Below are 21,615 nucleotides of genomic sequence, written 5' to 3' on the forward strand. Positions count from 1 at the left end.
AGGTGGTAAAGCAACATTTCAGTGTCTTAAAAATAACTCAATTAAAACTATCATAAAGACCATCTGCGACTCGTTTATCTTAGACAGAAAAAATTAATTAAGCTAATTTCCTTTGAAACTGGCAACAGATCTTCCGCCCAATTCAAGAGCCTCGGCAAATAAAGAAGCCTTCGCTAACAGAGAAATAAAATGTCATTTACAATTTCAGGACGTTCCCCGGCAAGTTCCCTTTGCATATAAATGAAGAAAAGCAGCTCGATAAGCAGATAAACCGTTGTGAAATCTTAAAACATCTTCAGACTGAGGAAATAAAGAAAAGGACAAAAGGATGCCATTACGTTAATGATTCCTCAAGATATTTTAATAAGATATTACCTACCTTCGCCATTTATCATTTTTAGGGAGTGTAAGTGTATAACAGCTATAAACATTAAACACACAAACACGCACTATTACATACAATCAACCCCTTGCCGGCTCACTACTGAGCACGGCTCTCCGCTCAGAATGAGAAGGGTTTGACCGGTCTACCACGTTCGTCAAGTGCGGACTGGGATACTTATAAGTACAACGAGAAATAGTCCGACAGGTTCCATTTGAACTACGACCTTCCGTAAGTTCACAGTCTAAACACCAAGATTATTAAAAGATTATTAAGATGTAATATTTGCCCCTCTTGTATCATTGAGCTTCTGCCTTTGCGTACATAATATAAGCACACATAAGCATAATGCGTAATAAACCGGCCAAATGCGAGTCTGACTCACGCACCGAGGGTTCCGTACTCGGGTATCTTTTTTCGACATTTTGCACGATAAATCAAAAACTATTATGTATAAAAATAAATAATAATCTGTTTTAGAATGTATAGGTGAAGCCCTTTCATACGATACCCCACTTGGTACAGTTATCTTACTTTGAAAATTGAAAACACTAATTATATTTATTTATTTTATTTTTATTATTCATGTACCAAAAATTGTAGTTACAAAGTTGTAGTTATATATTCATGGACACATTTTAATTTTTTTTGTGATGTTACGACAAATTCACGGTTTTCGGATTTTTCCTTTACTTGTGCTACAAGACTACCTACATGCCAAATTTTATGATTCTAGGTCAACGGGAAGTACCCTGTAGGTTTTCTTGACAGACACGACAGACAGACAGACAACGAAGTGATCCTATAAGGGTTACGTTTTCCTTTTGAGATACGGAGCCCTTCCTCGTGCGCCATTTTATCTTTGTGTCTTTCATGTGAAAAGTACAATTTTACTGCTTATTTTAGCTTTATTTATGTATAAGTTGACCCATAGAGTTAAAATGGCGCGTGAGGAGTCATTTTGTACAGACTTAATTTTATTTATCGTCTGTCACTGGAGCGCGTATTTCGGTGTCTGGTGGAGTCAAAGTTTCACGTTATTTATCGTTCACGTCGGGCGTCGAAACCGCTCAATTTGTCACGGCCCTTAATTCTGTTCCAGCTCAACGCGCGCCCTAGCAATTGACAATATACTAGGGTTCCTACGTTAATGGCCTAAGTAGATAATATATCTTCTCTATATATGTCAACACCTAAGGGGGTGAAATAGGGGTTTTAAATTTGTGTAGTCCACGCGGACGAGGTCGCGAGAAGAAGCTAGTATTACCTATAGGTTAAACATTTTATAATATCGCCTGTAACGATGCTTTTCTGCTTGATATAGTAGTTACTTTAAATAAAGTAGGCACCTACTGATACACTGCTTTAACACGTAGAATGACAAAAGAGTCGCAGACAGATCTATACTATACAAGCGGCACTAGACTGCAGTGTGAAAATCCCCACATAAGAGACCAGCAGTATAGTCACCCATTGGTTGAGACGGTTACAACGCCATCGCTCAGCATCATCCGTTTTAGGTCTTCGCATATCATTACACAGGCACAACACTGACTTCACACCGACTCGACTCACAAGTCACAGTACCTAAAGTATGACGGTGGAATTTTCGCACACATTTTTCAAAATGAAAATTCCACCGTAAGGAACACGATATAAAGCTCACACATTTGCTGTGATCCGCGTTGGAGTGGAGTCAGCGTAATGTGCGAAGACCTTTAAAATTATCACCATTAAGTACACTTTGCCTATTCTCAGCATAGTAATGCGATCCTATCTCGTTATTTACAATAATTGGATGGAAGCACGAGGTCGAAATACGAAGCGATTGTTTCCTAGGGGGTGCTGTAATTCATCATGTCCCCCTTTCTACTCACGATAGCAAGTCACGGCCTTATTACAAAATTCGTTATGGAACTCGCCCAGTTTCCTTGTTTAATGTACATAATTTAGTTTCACTGAGTTTTACCCGCGATTACGCATGAGATGGGTTAAAGCCATGAAATGACAGCTTCTTGCAGCACCAGTGGACACAAAAGAGATCAAAATATTAGCTGATAGTGTACAGAATCATCATCATCATCATCAACAAATAGACGTCCACTGCTGGACATAGGTCTCTTGTAGGGACTTCCACACGCCACGGTCTTGCGCCGCCTGGATCCAGCGTCTCCCTGCGACTCGTCTGATGTCGTCCGTCCACCTAGTGGGGGGTCTTCCAACGCTGCGTCTTCCGGTGCGAGAGCGCCATTCCAGCACCTTGGAACCCCAACGTCTATCGGTTGTACGAACTATGTGCCCTGCCCATTGCCACTTCAGCTTCGCAACCCGTTGAGCTATGTCGGTTACTCTAGTTCTCCTACGGATCTCCTCATTTCTGATTTGATCACGTAGAGAAACTCCAAGCATAGCTCTCTCCATCGCCCGCTGAGTGACTCTGAGCTTTCTTATGAGGCCCATAGTTAGCGACCATGTCTCGGATCCATATGTCATCACTGGCAACACTGGCAGTGCTTGTATGAAAACACCACCATGTCAGTCCGTATACAGGACCAGACTACGAGACCAATAAAAAAAAATTACCCCAGCTTTGGAGGGCATCTTTAAGCTTCTGGATTGGAACGGACTTGGTATTAACATCAACGGCGAGTACATCACTCACCTTCGATTTGCCGATGATATAGTCGTTAATCGTTATTGCAGAGTCTCTGGAAGACCTCAATACAATGCTCAATGACCTTAGCAGAGCTTCTCAGCAGGTGGGCCTAAAAATGAACACGAGTAAGACGAAAATCATGTCTAATGCTTATGTCCTGCCCCACCCAGAAATCGTTGAGAGCTCTGCACTCGAAATTGTAGACGAGTCATCTAAATATATAAAAGAGGAATACCACTCACTGACTGACTGACTGACTGACTGACTAATCACGAAATCTCAGAAACTATAAAGCCTACAAACTTGAAATTTTAAAGGTAGGTTCTTTCTAGGACGTAGGTGTCAGCTAAGAAACGGTTTTGAAAAATTCCTCCCCTAAGGGTGCGAAAGGGGGGGGGGGGGTCGAAGGTTGTATGAAAGTCCTATGTTTTTGGAGTCAGAGACGTGAAAATCGACATTTAGGTTATTAGCTTTAAATAATAAAAATATGTGTAATTCAATTTGGGAAATTCCCCCCTTAAGGGTGGTAAAATAGGGGGGCAATGTATTTATAGAAAAGTTTTAACAATTTGTTATTTTTACTTGAAATTTGAAATGTAGGCTATTTCTAGAGGGTAGGTAATAGATAAGAAAGGATCTAACTAAATTCCCCCCTCTATTATATCTAAATTCTAACTAAAAGGGAGTAAAATGGGGGTGGAAGGGTTATATGAAAATCCTACGTTTTTGAAGTTAGAGATATGAAAATTGGCATTTAGGTATTCTGGGTTCCGACTGAGTGAGTAGGTAAGTGAGCCCTTTTGCAGCGGGAAAGTTCCAGATCTCATGTGAAACCAGTACGCGGACAAAGTCACGGGCATCTGCTAGTGAGTATATATACCTAGGACACACAATCCAGTTGGGTAGGTCCAATTTCGAGAAACAGGTCAACCGCCGAATCCAACTCGGTTGGGCAGCGTTCAGGAAGCTTCGAGATGTCTTCTTGTCCAAAATTCCTCAGTGCTTGAAGACCAAAGTCTTCGAACAGTGTGTGTTGCCAGTGATGTACAGAATAAGCAACCTAAATAGGTACTTAATACAGTCAGTACTGAGACGTCTAGACAGAACAATGCTAGGTTAACACAGGAGAGACGGGACCGGGGAGGGATAATACCTACCGGTAGAACAAACTGTAATTAATTTTCTTAGTAGAGGAACAGTAGGTTGGGTACGACTGCAATGTTATACTACAGTCTACTCTGGCTAGAATGTTGTACCAACGACGCTACCTGTACTTTGATAGCTGATGTCTCGGAAACGTGATACTTTGGAAGATTTTGTCTCATAAAATACTTGTTTCTATTGATGCCACCTGTTGATTAATATAAGTTTTGCCGCTATTTTGAAAAAAAGTGAAATGTTGGATTACTAGGCAGGTTAAAATCTTCAAAACCCTAACATGGCACGGCCTAATGCATACACGGAAGTCTTCCCTGTAAATCTAAATCTTCCCTATCTAGCCTTCAAAGTTTTATTTTACAGTAAATCACCTACATCTTTGTCATCTAATTTACCATAAGCAGTGTTAATTGATATACTGTACCTGCTGTATTCATGTCTGTGACCGTAAAGGTAAAAGAACAGCTAATTCTTTGCGTCCGATATTAACGGATAGAAACCAAAAAAAAATAGCATATGCAATAGCAACCTACCAAAACATGGAATGGACCTTTATAATCATAAATCGTTTAGAAGGACATGTCACTTGCAACGTTTTCTTAACCTTTTCGTATCACGTTCCGTAAGAGGATTGTCAGCTTATACGCAACTTTGATAAAGGACCTCCGATCTCAATGACAGGGAAAGCTGAACGTTCCTCTGCGTATTATCCAGCCCTAACACTAGGAGGAACGTTTGTTTAGATTTCTATGGATCATGGTGGTTTTGGGAGATAACAGGTAATAAAGGTGTAAAAAAATTACGTCAAAGTATAAGGTCTAATATTTTTAATGATTTCTTCAGAATAGTATTAGAACCCCGTGCCAGACACCCTTAAACTTTTAAAATTCAAGGCTATCTGGCAGAGGGTTGCCATGATACTAAGTGTCCATGGCAATGCATGCGTGACGTCCTTAGTCCACTACCTTTGGGCCGCGGATTTTTCATCCTCGTAAGGAAATACTAATTTAGCGCTATCTACCAGTGAAAGCAATTTCAGAATCAGATAGTTCCGGAGATCCCTACATGCAAATTTATTAAGGGCCTGCTATCACTTAAACTATGAAATTCTAAGATTTCAAGCTCCAAATTTACCATCATAGGACGAACTTTCATATTATAATTGAATACATGTTTAAAATAAATCAATCTTTCGTATTGACTTTTAATGTATCATATTTACAAAATCTATCAAACATTTATAATAAGGGTACTGATGTTACATACATGGATGGTTACAAAGTTATTGTATCTACGCCATACTGTGGTTAATCCAACCATTTTAGGTAGGAAATCGAATTAGCCACATGAAAGCTTTTACAGTTCGAGAGTATATTGTGGCAGGAATTGGTTAAAGGCCTGGGCAGACACAAAGTGTGACGACTGATCACATACGCTCCCGCACACGTGTATAACTGCTATCTAAATAATACGAATAACTATTAAACTGAATAACTGTTACATTAGCGTACAGCTTTCATTCAGCTATAGTACCTACAGGGTAACCTAAATTAGGCACCAGGCTCTATTCTTAGAATAAGTGGCTGCAATAAACAACTATTTATTTAATATTATTAATTACGAGATGATAGCCGCGACGTCGCGTCGTCTGCGTGGATTTAGGTTTTTGAAAATCCTGTGGGAACTCTTCAATTTTCCGGGATAAAAAGTAGCCTATGTACTTCCCCGGGATGCAAACAATCTCTGTACCAAATTTCGTTACAATCGGTTGAATGGTTGAGCCGTGAAAAGCTAGCAGATAGACAGGTAGACAGACAGACAGACAAACAGACAGACAGACACACTTTCACATTTATAATATTGGTATGGATTGGATCTAGAAACGAAATTTTTCATGTAACTGAGTTCTGTCTAACGTACACCCCGACCTAAAAAAAGATTTACAGAAATTCCACACGAGCCAAGCCGAGGCTAGTTTATTAAAGGACCTCACTGGTAAGGGCGTGTCTCCTTCGCACTTCGTGTGAACTACAATCTTCAGCACTTTGTACTTATTACAACTTCGACAGGCACCCTTCCGACGTCCGTGTCTCCTGCCACATTATCGACACGTGTCGTGTCTGTCTAGCCTCTGAAGCCACAGCCGTAAAAGAAATTGGTTGAGATACTAGTAAGTACATACAATAACTCGATAAGATCGTTGCCACTTGTTTAGTTTACCCTACTGTTACCCTATCGTTATGGTTATGCCCGAAGTAGCAATTACAAATATGGATAACATGTTCAGCTGATCGAAGTAGTTAACCATAATATACCTAAGTAGGTAATACCTATTACCTACTCTATAGTCTCTTAGTTTTTCTTATTACAAGTGCCTACATAAAACTGTATGTAGGTTAGTAAGTACATCTCCATAATTTTAGGGACTTTTGCCCTGATAAGCCGAAAAGCGCTAACTCAATAAGAGTAAGTTTTGAGAAAATCGATTTTTTGTAAATTGTCTTTTCCACCTTCAAACGGGGGATTAAACAACTCTTTTTAAAAATGTAAAAACTTAACGTATTTTTGACCATGGATATTAGTGACATACCCAAATTATCCTTAAATTATAACTTATTTTGTGAGATATCGCTATTTTGATTAAAAAGAAATACTTAAAAAATTTAAATAGAGCTTTCAGCTTAGCCTTAATCTGCTCATAGAAAGTTCTATACAAAATTTAAAATTTTACATTTGATAAAAATACCTAATTTTGTAATAAAACTGCTTTTTTTTTAAACAATTTTATTAACAGTAGCAGCAAATTACAAAAAAATAACAGCAATTATTTTCTTTCTATGAAATAAAATTATATAAGTAGGGTATAGCCGTATCTCAAAGCTATGCAAACTAATAATAACCACATTCACTTAGCGCAAAGCGCTAACTCCGGAACTTATGTCAATTTATGCGGCTATTTGGCTTCATAAAAACAACATACACACCGTCAAATCTCTTAGTAATTTAATGAAAATTGAGATATAAAATCTTCTTAGAGGTTTTTTGATGTTTTATGTTAGATAGCGCTATTTGGCTTATACCTACCATTAGATGAGAAATTATGTTAGCTATCGAATGGTATAAAAAACCTAAAAAGGGCGTATCTCAGAGATAGCGCGTTGCGGCTTAGCAGGGCATTTTATATCAGAAATAGTAAAGTAAGTAACTACATATAAAAAATGCGAACACAGTAGAATTTTTGATACGTATACGTTGGTATTTCTTCTACAAAAATAACTTTGACAAACTACCAACAACATCATAAAACAAGCCTTATATTATGAGCCCCTATTATGTATCCTGCGTAAGATTTTATAACCGATAAAGTTTGATAACAAACGACTACGCAAACGACTTTTACGGATAAAAAGAATCGGATAAGAAAGGGAATAGTCGTGGAAAGTTCGCGAAATCAAAACGAGAAACTAAAATAGTTTTGTAAAAGAAAAAACAACCTATCCGAAAATGTAAGCTTGATATACATATTATACTGTGTCAAGCTTTTATAGACTTAAGCTTATTTAAACTACGGGATATAAATTATACTATACTCCGGTCAATATTGGCGTACGTACCCAACATTCGTACCAATTTTTAGAGGTTAGGTTAGGTAATAAAATAATTTTTTACTCAAAAAATTGGTACGAATGTTGGATCGGGCTATAACATAATTAACATTCCGTAGTTTAAGCTTTATCAGGATAAAAGTTAAACGTCTTGAAAGAGTGCTCATTGTTGCTCAGTAAGCTGTGTTTTCATAGATTAGGCACGACTTTCACGGGTTTCAGGGTTCATGTAGGTATGCATGTGAGTTGATTATTCCACCACAACTTCTAAATGCAGGAACAGATTTGGATGCATAGTATTGTTAGAATCCTTACATCATCCTGAGTGACACCGGCTATAATTTTTAGGGTTCCGTACCTCAAAAGGAAAAACGGAACCCTTATAGGATCACTTTGTTGTCTGTCTGTCTGTCTGTCAAGAAACCTACAGGGTACTTCCCGTTGATCTAGAATCATGAAATTTGGCAGGTAGGTGGGTTTTATAGCTGGTTTTAGGGGAAAAATCTGAAAACTGTGAATTTAGGGTTAGATCACACAAAAAAAATTAAATTGTGGTCATGAACTAATAATTAGTATTTTCAATATTTGAAGTAAGATAACTATATCAAGTGGGGCATCATAATGAAAGGGCTTTACCTGTGCATTCTAAAACAGACTTTTATTTATTTTTATGCATCATAGTTTTTGAAATATCGTGCAAAATGTCGAAAAAATACGACTGTAGTACGGAACCCTCAGTGTGCGAGCCTGACTCGCACTTGGTCGGTTTTTTAAAAAAAAAGGTTCAAAATGGTATATGCGAGTGTATGGCGCCATTTTCAAATGTGCAAAAAAATAATTTTCAATCAACACCAGATCTGATGCTCATGCAGTGCAAACTGCATTTGAGTTTTTTGAATTTTTTGTTATGTTATGCATAGATTGTATTATTATTATGCTCACTTCATTTCGGCATCCGACTTGGCCAGCATCCACATGACACTGCCGGGGTTTCTCCGTGATCCGAGGGCCATGAGCTGTGACAACCGCGCGCCTGGTGGCAGCGGCGGCCGCTTGGGAACCTGCCCAGTCCAGCTCGAGATGGCCAGCATCTCGGGGCACTCCTTCACCAGGTGCTTTTGGGTCGCCATGCATTTGCCTGATGCGTCCTAATGAACAAATAATGAAACTTAACAACAACTTACAAAACGCTTGTATAATAGTCCGTAGAAAATGCCTCTTCACGCGCCATTTTAACTTTATTCAACTCAACTCAAGGTTCAACTGTCATGTCAAAAGTACGGTTCACCGGATTCTCCTTTAAAATAAGGACTAAAACAGTACTTTTGACATAAAATTTAATACAAAAAGTTAAAATGGCGCGTGAGAAGTCATTTTTACGCATACCTAATGAGTACATTTCTGAACAAGATGAAGTTTAATTCAAAAATCAATACCCGGCTGTCATCAGACGAACGGTTTACAATTTCGGAATCTACACAGCAAAACTTTTCATGTTTGACATATCCGCCATATTAAATCTGTCATGACGTCATAATAGCCTAAGACGCTCGCACCGCTAAGATAAATTTTTATCAAAATCTGATAAAATTTGGTAATTATGAGGGAACCGATAAACCAATACTCACACAAAATATACACTATATAAATAGATAAACACTATACCCTTCCTTAGTAGCCGAGTCAAATTTTCTTTTTCAATTTTGATTGAGAAATTCCTATTTTTTACTTTAAAAATATTCGTTTACTTAAGTATACTTACGATGGCGTACAGGTCATGAGGCATATAAGCACTGCTAACCTTAGTTAAAATAGATTACCTACTTAATTAATGGGAATTTTTTCACAATGCCAGTAAATATAGGTAGGTACCCAACTTTAATGCCTACCCTGGCTTCGAATCCTGTGCTCGCTTAACGCTACTGTGTATATAGTATATACATAACAGGTATGAGTTATGTTACAGTTCTTGCAATTCACGAAGACGAGGGAACTTTACTTGTGGTCACGTCGTTTACATGGGCGTTGCGTAAACGACGTGACCATATGCGTGCATATCGGACCAATCAGTCGCGAGCACGCGCTCGCTAACGCACACATTTAGTGTACCTTACGTATACCGATACGACTTAAACACAAGCATGAGCCACTCGTCTTCAACAAAAACTATAAGGGTTTTCGCAGTCTAATAAATACACTTGACTTCCAATTCCTATTACATACTTGGTTGTCCCCCTATAGGTAAATATACAACAGCAAGTACCTAGTTGGATATTATAATTAGTATAAACTCGCTACGGATAATGTTTCACTGACTTCGAAACTACAATCTTGTTCCACTTTGTCACTTGTTTGTGATGGGCGCCATCATAATCACCAAGTCTCTACAATATTTTAATTACACAAGTTTTAACTTTAACGCCTCTGTCCCCCGTTATTAATTGTGTTACCCACAACCTTCCATAATACTTTTGAAATCACTAACACATAATGTAAATGGAAACAAAACTTTTAATTAGACTCATCGATTTTGTTCCAAACAGGATGATAAAAAATATCTATTGGAGGCAAATCAAAGCAAACTTAATTTTCCTGTTTACTTGAATTCAGGTCCTTTAAGCGCCTATACTCCACCCACTGGCGGCACTTGACGCGGCATCTGCGGTGGTTTATTGCCGACTCCGACTATCTGCTGTAAGTATATCTATCTGTCTACTTTTTCATGGCTCGTAATATGCTAAACCGATTTTGACGTTTGGTACAACGATAGCTTGCATCCCGGAGATGCAAGAATATAGTTACTTTTTATCCCGGAAAATCTATGAGTTCCCAAGGGATTTTTAAAAACCCAAGTCCACGCGAACAGAATCGTGAATAATCATGTAATAAGTATAATATTAAATAATATGCTATCTACTCTACAACGAGCTTTTTCAATTATTATCATATTATAAGTGAAGTAATATTCGACGAAGAATGTTATATTTCACAGAACTACTCGTAAACTCATTGCAATTCCTCCAGTTCCATTATCCATGTCTCCGAGGCATTTAAATTAGAAAACTTTCAAATCCTACCTGCAACGTCACCTGGAACCACTGAGTAAGACCATGGAGCAGCAGACCTCATAAGTAAATCAGACATCAATAGCCGACTCACCTGAATATACAACAATGGAATTATACCTATCCATACTTAAAATATTTACTCAATACTATAAATGCGAAAGTGTGGGATCTGTCTGGTAAAAAATTTGTTCCGGAAAATTAATGAGCTCCCACGGGATTCTCAAATACCAATATCCACACCGAAGAAGTCACGGCCATCATTTTTTCAGTACAGAGGTAGCTTTTATTCCGGAAAAGAATATATGCTACTTTTAATACCGGAAAATAGAAATTAAACGGTTCCTACGCGACATCGTACCGGAACGCTAAATTGCTTAGTAACACATATTTAGCGGTAAAGTGGCAAATAAATAGCCAAAGCTTCCAACAAGACCAGACCATTTAGAAATTATGCATTCCAAAACTGTCCTTGTCGGGAAAAGACCACTGTGTCAGGGAGATCGTCGAGGCCATTTGAGGCAGAGCATTGCTACTCTAGTAATATACCTAAGAACTCTCTGCCTGGAACCCTCTATTTTAAATTTCATAATTTCTCAAGTTACATTGAAAGGTCGGAAGTTTCCTTGCAAACAAATGAAAGTTACAGTTTAGTAAAGGTAAAGTAAGACTAAATATAACAGTTTGGCGGCAAAATGTTTATATCAATGAAACTCTGTTTATAACTTTATCTTTCTTGGCACTAGTAATGAGGATCTGCCGAGTCCTATCCTCCTCCCAGAGGGTACTAGCCCAGGCGAGTTATGCAAAATTTTAATTAAACCTCAAAATAAATAACGTAGTTTTGATTTTTGGCACATGTGTTCCTTATACCCTTACATATTTATAATAATCAATACTAGCTGATGCCCGCGACTTCGTCCGCGTGGAATTTGGTTTTTTAAAATTCCCGTGGGAACTCTTTGATTTTCCGGGATAAAAAGTAGCCTATGTCACTGTCCAGGTCTACATCCATACAAAAAAAACACGTCAATCCATTGCACCGTTGCGACGTGATTGAAGGACAAACCAACAAACAAACACACTTTCGCATTTATAATAAGGGTACTGATTCCCCACCCCTAGGACTTCGGCTTCCCCCCTTTTCCCCTCAAATGTCTCCCCAGCCGTGGTTATGCGTGATTTTTCTCAAAAATTATTAAAGCTAGAATTAAACCATCAATTGAAAAAAATAACTTACATTAAGTTATCTACAAAATGATTTTTAATACGCATAATGGCACGGGTTGTGCGGGTGTTTGGGGCGTCCCCACCCGGATTGCCATCTCAAACTGTCGCGTACTATACAAGCTTTCAATAATGTGACATCATCTATCCATATGACACGTTGTTTTGCAATATCGAGCAAATTGCACCCTAACTTCATTCGAGCCTCGCTCTCCAGGCTCTTCACTGAACCCTTCATAAAATTCTACAACAAGAGAGTTAACTGGAATAAACGTCCCGTGTAAACTGATTTTGTTTGAGGGACTGGTAAAAGTAAAACGCTTAAGCGGATTCTAATAGTAAACCAAAGATATTATAAAATTCTAGGTAGGTAAAATTCATACAATAGGGTATTTGACACATGTAAAATAGTTGATGGTATCCGTATTGAATACGAATTTTGGAAACAAACTAATTACTTAGTCAGATAAGAAAAAAACGGGATATTTTAAGAGAAAATCGACAAGCTACCTCTGTGCCGAATTTTGTCAAATCGGTTAAACGAATGGGTCGTGAAAAGCTAGCAGACAGACAGACACACTTTTGCATTTATTATATTATTTGCATTTATTACAGATTATCAGCTGTTTTCCAGGTTCCAGGTTTTAATGTAGTGATATCAATTTTTAAGTACTTTTAATAAAAAAAACAATCTTTTAGATAAACATTAATAAACTATTGTTAAATTGAAAGCTTATAATACCATTTTTTGGATTGACATATTATCCAATTCAAGTGATCCTAACTTAGGGGTATCATAGCAGAACACCAAGTTATTTTCCTAGTAGACCGAATACCAGTTGAATTACTGACAATTTCCTTCGCAATAAATTTATTCATAATAATTAATGCAAAGTCGCTCGGACAAGTTAAAGGCTTTAGCCTTTAACTTGTCCGAGCGACTTTCTCAAAGTTATTATAACTTTTGTTGCAATAATCTGAGTAAACTCTTCAGCGACTGCCCTTGGCTTTATTGTGCGATATTGGAAATCTACCCTGACTCATGTGCTCGAGAAAAATTGTGAGAGCTTATTCTGATGATTTATCTAAAAACTTAGGTCGTTTATTTAGATAACGACGACGTTACGATCACTCTATCAAAGCGATACATGTTAGTACCTAAAACAACGTGGGTGGGTGTGACCCATGTTATTATTTTTAAAATTTTAATTCTGTTTAAATATTTCGCTATGGGGAAACCAGCGTAGCTATCTCTTAGTGGGCCTTCTTACAACTCCCACTCCCAACGTGGCAGCGTGAAGGGGGCTTCTTCTGTAGAGCTTATTGCTTTTCTTTAATAAGACAAGAAACCATTCAAGATATAGGTGTGGGACAAGGTAATTTTAAATATAGGTATAATCCTATTTGCTTTTAAGTAACAACATAGATATACCATAACATCATCTTTTACCATCAGACAGGTTCGTGTAAAAATTCGGGAACAAGAAAATTTAAATTGATACCAGCTGAAATATGAGGGAAGTATGTTTTTTACCCTTATAAAAAGCCAGCGAGCTGAGTAAAAATCAATCAATAAAATGTGTCTGCAGGCATTTGTCAGAGTTAATAAATGAAGAAGGGTCGTGTGGACGTTGTACCTACCTACTGAATAGCATTGGTTTGGTGTGTACTGTGTAATATGTTAGATTAGATAGTAGAGTTTGCGTAGGTATTATTTTTACTTGAACGTAGTACTTACTTACTCATATAATACAATATCGAGGCATTTGCTCATTTGCATTGAAATTTGAAAAGATTTCTCGTCTGCCTTTTGACCTTACACTCGCCTTTTAAGTATTAGGTAAAGGTTAAAACTCATTAAGCTAAGTATTAAGGAACAATAACAGCTATCCTACTTATTTAAATAGAACCATTGATGAATATTCTTCATTTATCTATGTGTTAAGATTTTAGAGAAGTCGTAGTCATCAACAATGTTTTTTTTTTGTAAAATTATTTTTGTAGTTATTGCTCGGTAGTTACCTTTTACATATTGAAAAGAAAATTGCGCTTTTCTAAATATATAAACCGAAAAGGTGACTGACTGACTGACTGACTGATCTATCAACGCACAGCTCAAACTACTGAATGGATCGGGCCGTTTGGCATGCAGATAGCTATTATGACTTTCTGAAAATTAATCCCCTGAGGGGGTAAAATAGGGGTTCGTATGTAGCCCACGCGGACGAAGTTGCTGGCATAAGCTAGTATATTATAAATATGAAATTCTAACATAAGCCTTTACGTTACCCCATATCGAAGGCAGAATATACATAGTAGCTATATAAAAAATTATAATAATGTCTGCGTGCGACTCCATCGCTCATCCCTGTGTCATCCTCAAACGGTTTTTTCCCCGTATTGATGAAGATTTATTCCTGTCAGCCATTTTGTCGACCATCTTGAGCTCATCGCGTATTCCCGTCGTTCACAGTCTAATTAATATTAGCTTTCTTTGTGTCTACTTATAATACCGTATAATAAATTTTGTCCCTTTGTTTTACAAGAGGACAGCGACGAATTTTCTATTCGTTGGTTAATTTTTTGTTTTGTTTGTAATAATTATCATTAGGTAAGGTATAATAATTTATATTTTTCTCATTATTTTATGGTTTCCGTTTTTGTTATTCTATTATTTATTGGCTTTTTACCTGTGATACATTTTTTTAAATTAACAACATTATAATGATTTTGAAGACCTGTGGTGAAGGATATAGATATAATAAAAGAATAAAACAGCATTTTCAATGAAAACTCTCAGTCGCGTCGGCTTGATTTCTTCCGACATCTTGAACAGTTGTCACCATATTTCAACAAATCAACCTAAAACAATATCAAACTATACGTATAAACCTTTCTCTTGAATGACTCTGTCTATTGATGAAAACCGCATCCGTTGCGTAATTTAAAATATATAAGCGTACAGAGGGACAGACAGCGGGGAAATGACTTTGTTTTACAGAATCAAAGATGAGCTGCCTTTGTGAATGAGTAAGTGATAAAAACAGCCGAGGTTGATAATGTTTAAAATGAAGAGATTTTTTTAAACATTGATTTACATTTTTAAACTATTAGTTATTCTAATAAACCAACATAAAACATTACTATTAGGTACTAACTATATACCAGTGCTGCTTACCTTAGTCCTAATAGCTCAATGCTTATATTTTTCATTATAACTGAATAGGTTCATACATAAATGCCTACCCCGGCTTGAATACCTGTGCACGCCACTGCTATATATCTAGGACCTGGGTTACATTCTGTGTGTAACTTGGGCTTAATGAACTGATGGTAGAAAATATAGTTACATTTTCCCAATAAAGCCGAAGGTAGCAGGCCTGAATGTAATATTTCCCTCAGCTAACTCTTACGACACGAGGAATAAAAGGCGAGATAAAGCTGATGTATGCTGTGTTTTCTTCATAACGTCGCTTGCCGATAAGTTTATCCATGGAAACAATGCTTCAAGGACATATTATTCGAATGTCTTCGGAATGATTTGTCTTTTTATATCGATGTAAACAAGGAAAACTGTAATGGTGAAACTTAAGATTATTTTCTGGTGTTTTCTTGTATTGGTGTTAAAGTAAAAAAGTATACATTTTGTAGGATAAATAATCAGTACCCTTATTATAAACGCGACAGTGTGTTTCTATTTGGCAGTTTTAATAGAAATTGTAATGACCATAATTATTATTACAAATCAAATTAGTACCTACAAACCAATTTGGAATATACTTAATAAGGTAACCAATGAACCGACAAACATACACACAGACTACTAAAATGGAAACCCTTCTGTGTTTAGTCGACAAAAAACCGGCCAAGTGCGAATCAGACTCGCGCACTGAGGGTTCCGTAGTACAATCGTATTTTATCGACATTTTGCACGATAAATCAAAAACTACTTACTAGATCTCGTTCAAACCAATTTTCGGTGAAACTTTGCATGGTAATGTACATCATTTTTTTAGTTTTATCATTCTCTTATTTTAGAAGTTACAGGGGGGGGGGGGGGACGACACACACATTTTACCACTTTGGAAGTGTCTCTCGCGCAAACTATTCAGTTTAGAAAAAAAATTATATTAGAAACCTCAATATCATTTTTGTAGACCTATCCATAGATACCCCACACGTATGGGTTTATTGAAAAAAAATATTTGAGTTTCAGTTCTAAGTATGGGGAACCCCAAAAAATTTTTTTTTCTTTCTATTTTTGTGTAGAAATCTCAATGCGGTTCACAGAATACATCTACTTACGAAGTTTCAACATATCTTATAGTTTCGGAAAAAAGTGGCTGTGACATACATTCAGACAGACAGACAGACATGACGAATCTATAAGGGTTCCGTTTTTTGCCATTCGGCTACGGAACCCTAAAAAAGGAGAGGTAAGTACCTACATCAGATATCCCTTTTTCTATAACAGACGCGTGATGGAGATCGGGTGAAGGTGTCAAGTGCTTTTCAGAGAACGTGATGAATGAGTTTCTCTGAATTCAATTATTGAGACGATTAACTTTTTGTTCACTGAGACACCTGTCCCGGCGATCGACGGGTGATTAAAAACGTTCCTTCTGAATGGTCATAGGTAAATAATTTTAAATACATATCAAAAACTTGATGATGCCCGCGACTTCGTCCGCGTGGATTTAGGTTTTAAAAATCCCGTGGGAACTCTTTAATCTTCCGGGATCAAAAGTAGCCTATGTCCTTCCCCGGGATGCAAGCTATCTCTATACTTTCATCAAAATCGATTAAACGGATGGGTCTTGAAAAGCTAGCAGACAGATAGATTTCTTTCGCATTTATAATAATATTTTATTAGTATGGATTATTGATTTATGATTATGGATCATATTAGCTGTAAGTTTTCCTGTTAAAAAAAAAATTAAAAAAATTATCTTCTAAATATATAAAAGGAAAAGGTGACTGACTGACTGACTGATCTATCAACGCACAGCTAAAACTACGGAACCCTCGGTGCGCGAGCCTGACTCGCACTTGGCCGGTTTTTGAGCTAAATTGATTGGACTATTTCGTTAAAGTAAGATTTGAATTAAATTAGGTAATTCAAATAAACTGTAAAAAGTACCTACCTACAAATGTGGATTAATTAAAATGTTATGCATCCATTAACATTCTCACTAATTTGATACAATTCCTTTTACGAGATCTTACGAAAAAATCCATCAACGATGTGCTCCAATTTAATTTATTTGGGACCGAACTCACTCTTGAGTAGCTTAATGACGAGTTGTTTATGAATTTGCAGTATTTGTAACAATCTCGAATAAGGGCTTGGACAGACACTACGCGCGTCCAACGTGTCCAACGCGGCTCGCAGACGTAGTAATATGAAATATAGTGTTGTTTCGAATTGACTATGCTGCGTAGGCCCTAATGGCCGCTACAGCGTCACCGGGGGGGTTGGCGAGCGCGAAGCTCCGCCTGGAGGTGAGCCCTAGGGCTCGAAGAAATAATTCGAGAGGTCGGGGGGCAACGTCCTCCTAAGGGCGCCTCCTGTGAGGCTCGGACCACGGCTTAGGATGACGTTGGGATGGGCGGAGTTGTTGGACTACTGGTTGGTCCGTACGCCCCCGAGGCCGTGGCGTGAGCCCACGTCCGGGTGACGTTAGAAATCGGGGACCTCGTCTTCGCCGGCAAAGACGCTGTGATAAGGTTGGATTGTGTAGCCCTACGAGATAGGGAGCATTGTCGGTCATGATTTGATCGTCGGGATCGTTAAGGACGTGCTTAGGGCGCCTTTTGTCAGGGGGGTCGTTTCGGTCGGGGGTGTATGTCGCTGCCTCAACTATTAGGGGGTTGAGGTGTCTAATGGCTTTCTCAAAATAGTTTTTGGAAAGCTGTTTAAAGTAATGAGCTATTGTCGGCAGTTGGAGGTCTCTGTGGAGGTCCACGTTGCGCATGTACCACGGGGAGCCAGTGGCCGTACGCATAAACTTATTCTGTAGGACTTGGAGAGGTTTAAGAGATGAGGGCCGCAGGTGTGCAAATGCAACACAGGCATAAGACATTATTGGGCGGATGCACGTTTTGTATAGCGTGACTTTATGTCGAAGTGACATTTTGCTTTTTGCGCAAATCATGGGGTAGAGACGGGAAAGCACATACGCTGCGTTCTTGCGGAGTCTACGAATGTGCGCGGCGAAGCTCATCTTGTCATCAAAGGTTACACCCAAGTACTTGGTATTAGTTTGCCAGGGTATGGGGCGGTCGTAAAGAGTTATTTCAGTCTGTCGAAGTTTGTATTGTGAAATCCTTTTGTACTTTTGAAAGAGCACTGCTGCGCTTTTCTCCGGGTTAACCTCTATCCTCCAAAGGCGGAACCAGTGGCCTAGGCTACTGACTGCCTTTTGGAGTCGAGCTTTAACGTTTCGGTAGTTTAAGTCGGAGCTGTATAGAGCGGTGTCATCCGCGAACTGGGCTATATGAACATGAGGGGATCTGGGAATGTCGCTGGTGTACAGCGCGTACAAAACTGGCGAGAGCAGGGAGCCCTGAGGGACTCCAGCTCGGAGAGGTCTTGGGGAGGATAGGGTCCCATCCAGACGGTAGCGAAAAGTTCGATTGGTGAGAAATTCTCGTAGTAAACGTACGAGTCTTTCGGGCACGCCAAGATGGTAAAGCTTGTAGATCAAGCCGGCGTGCCACACCTTGTCGAAGGCTTTGGCTACATCGAAGAAGAGGGCTCCCGTTGGGATGCCTCTCGTTTTGAATCGGTTGAAACCGAGAAGAATGTGCTCCGTGAGGCGGTGCACTTGGTGAACACATGAGTGTCTGGTTCGAAAGCCAAATTGCTCGTCGTTGAGGAGGTTTTTCTCCTCTACGACGGACCTAAGTCGGTTAAGGATGACTTTCTCATACACCTTGCCAAGGGTGTTGAGCAAACTAATGGGGCGATAGCTAGTAGGGAGGTTCCTAGGTTTCCCTGGCTTGGGGATGCCTATAACGGTAGCTTCTTTCCACCTGTCGGGGAAGGAGCATCCCGCCATGAGGGTGTTAAAAATGACAACCAGGAGGTTGATTAATACGTCGGGGAGTAACTTTAGAGTTTTGTTATTAATAGAGTCGGGGCCTGGGGCTTTTTTTTGGCGTGAAATTCTTTGATAATTTGACGAACTTCGCCGCTATTCGTCGGGAGGATTGGATCGCCACCTGGGGCGGAAGAGAAGATAGATGCTATTTTGTTTTCGACTAGTTCTATGTGGGACTTGTCTACAGAGATGGTGCTCGGGGAGCATTGGGCTTCTAAGCAATCGGCCAAGCATTCGGCCTTATCGACATCTTCAAAGGCGGGCGGTTGATTGGGACGTAAAAGCGGAGGAGTGGCCGAGACAGGGTCGGCTTTGAGAGCTCTCGCCAGGCTGTAGTAGGCTACATGCGATGGCTTGAGCTCACTCAGCTTCCTGTCCCATTGTTCGTCGCGGAGTTCGGCAAGGCGAGCCTTTACCTCCCTCTGGGCTCTCCAGAGTTCTCTCCGGTTGTCGGCGTTAGGACATGCGTCATGGGCTCTACGTTTAGCGTTTTTGATGGTGATGAGCTCTCTGGCGTCGTCCGGCAACTGTCGACGGGTGAAACCGTTCAGCATCTGTCGGGAGCAGGCGCCTAGAGCATCGTGGATATGATTAGTAAGGTGCAGTGAGGCTGCATGCGCTTCATCTAGACTACCTATAATGTCAGGAATTTGAGAGATGTGCACTGAGTCTATAGACTTAAGATGCTCTGAGAACTTCTTGAAGTCAATGACTGTTTTGGTCGGGGGGGCCGCGGTGGGCGGGGGTCCTAGCCGCATTAGGACGGGACGGTGGTCTGAACCTAGCACGGACAGCACCTCCAAAGGACTCACCTGAAGGGCGATGTTCTTTAGAAGAGCTATATCGAGTATGTCCGGTCTGTCTGTTGAATTGTCGGTCATTGGATAACGAGTCGGTGTGTCAGGGGCTATAACTATGAAGTTAAGATCGGGGCGGTGCGTCAGTCTTTCGAGTTGGCGTCCTCGTGAGTTCGGGGAGCGGCAATTCCAACTTTGATGTTTGGCGTTTAAGGTCTCCGGCCACGATGACGGAGTCTCCTAATGAGAGGAGCGCGCGGATGTCGCTTTCTAACAGATCTTTCGAGGGAGAGAGATAGACGGATGCTAGTATGACCGACGGATGGCCAGTCATACTCACCTGACATATGGAAGCTTCCATATTGGTTAGTTGTGGAGGATCGAGAGGAGTGCAGTGAAGAGCCCTTCTGTAGTATATGGCAGTGCCACCCTTAGCAGTGGCCCTGTCGTTTCTGACTATATTAAAATTGGCCATTTTAGGATTACTTCTACTAGGTTTCAAGAAGGTCTCTTGCACTAGGAGAATGTCGGTTTGATGTGCACATACAAATTCGCGGACTTCGTCCATTTGGTCGATAAGGCCGTTCGCGTTGTAGAACGCGACTACTAAGGAGTGGGGTTTTAATCTACCTTTGGTTGTACTATCCATTAATGGTTTTATTGAGATTGTTGATCGAGATAAGAAGGCCCAAGTGTTGGGAAATCGCTGAGGCGGGATCCTTTCTGAAGGTCCGGGCAAAAACTTCCATCTCCACTATGTTAATAGAGGCGAGGACAGTTTGGATTAGTCGAAGATTATCCGCAGCGTTAGTCACTGCGGATGTTTGGAGGGATTGCTCTGGTTGGGGCTGGGGCTTAGGCGTAGGCGCGGAAGCCTTGGCCGAAGCTGGTTGAGCGGGCTTGGCCGAGGGTGCCTGGGTAGGCTTAGGTGCAGGGGAGTTAGCCCTGGGAAGGGGTTTTTCCCATGCGTTGGTTGCCGGAGCCGGCGCAGGGATGAATTTCTTGGTGGGTTGGGGAGCCGCAGCAGGTTTGCGGCCGGCCGGTTTGACCCTTCGCTTTTGTTCTTTGGGGGCTTTAGGGCATCCGCGATAGTTCGCGGTGTGCCCTTGAGACCTGCAAAGGACACAGCTTGGGGGCTCCTCGGTCGGTTTCGTCCTGGGGCAGTTGGAGGTGCCGTGGTCCCCTAGGCACTTAACGCACCTAGGGTGGGCGAAACAATTCCTTGCGGAATGGCCATACAGTTGGCAGCGATGGCACTGGCCCATCCTGCCGCGGTTATGGGGGGGCTCAATTTTGAGGCCGGTTAGACAACATACTGAGGTAATATTATTTATTTTCTTTCCCTCGGGGGAAAGTTCTAATGTTACGAGCACCATCTCGTAGGGGACTTTGGTTCTAGGATGGTACATCCTGTGAACCTCCAGAACTGGCAGCTCCTGGGAAAGGAGGTCCGTCTTTATGTGGTCGGTGTTGAGCTCTTTTGGAAGGCCGCGAATGACTACGCGTAGAACGCGTTCGTCGGGAAGAGCGTAGGTATGGAACCCTACATTCTCTTGACGGAGAGTCTTAGTAAGAAGGCGATGGTCGCCTGAAGTTGGGCATTGAACTTTAATGCCTACAGC

The 21,615-nt window shown here is 40.1% G+C and overlaps 1 protein-coding gene across 1 annotated transcript in view; it reads right to left on the bottom strand.

The window, feature by feature from the left end:
* LOC117990468 (uncharacterized) overlaps positions 1-21,615 on the bottom strand; it is a 76,914-nt gene that overhangs the window by 13,611 nt on the left and 41,688 nt on the right. Inside the window, exon 5 of the mRNA XM_034977923.2 lies at positions 8,744-8,949. Within this exon, the coding sequence (XP_034833814.1) occupies positions 8,744-8,949 (206 nt within the window). The remainder of the gene's footprint in view (positions 1-8,743; positions 8,950-21,615) is intronic.

This window comes from Maniola hyperantus, chromosome 18, assembly GCF_902806685.2.
Source record: "Maniola hyperantus chromosome 18, iAphHyp1.2, whole genome shotgun sequence".
Lineage (NCBI taxonomy): Eukaryota > Metazoa > Arthropoda > Insecta > Lepidoptera > Nymphalidae > Maniola > Maniola hyperantus.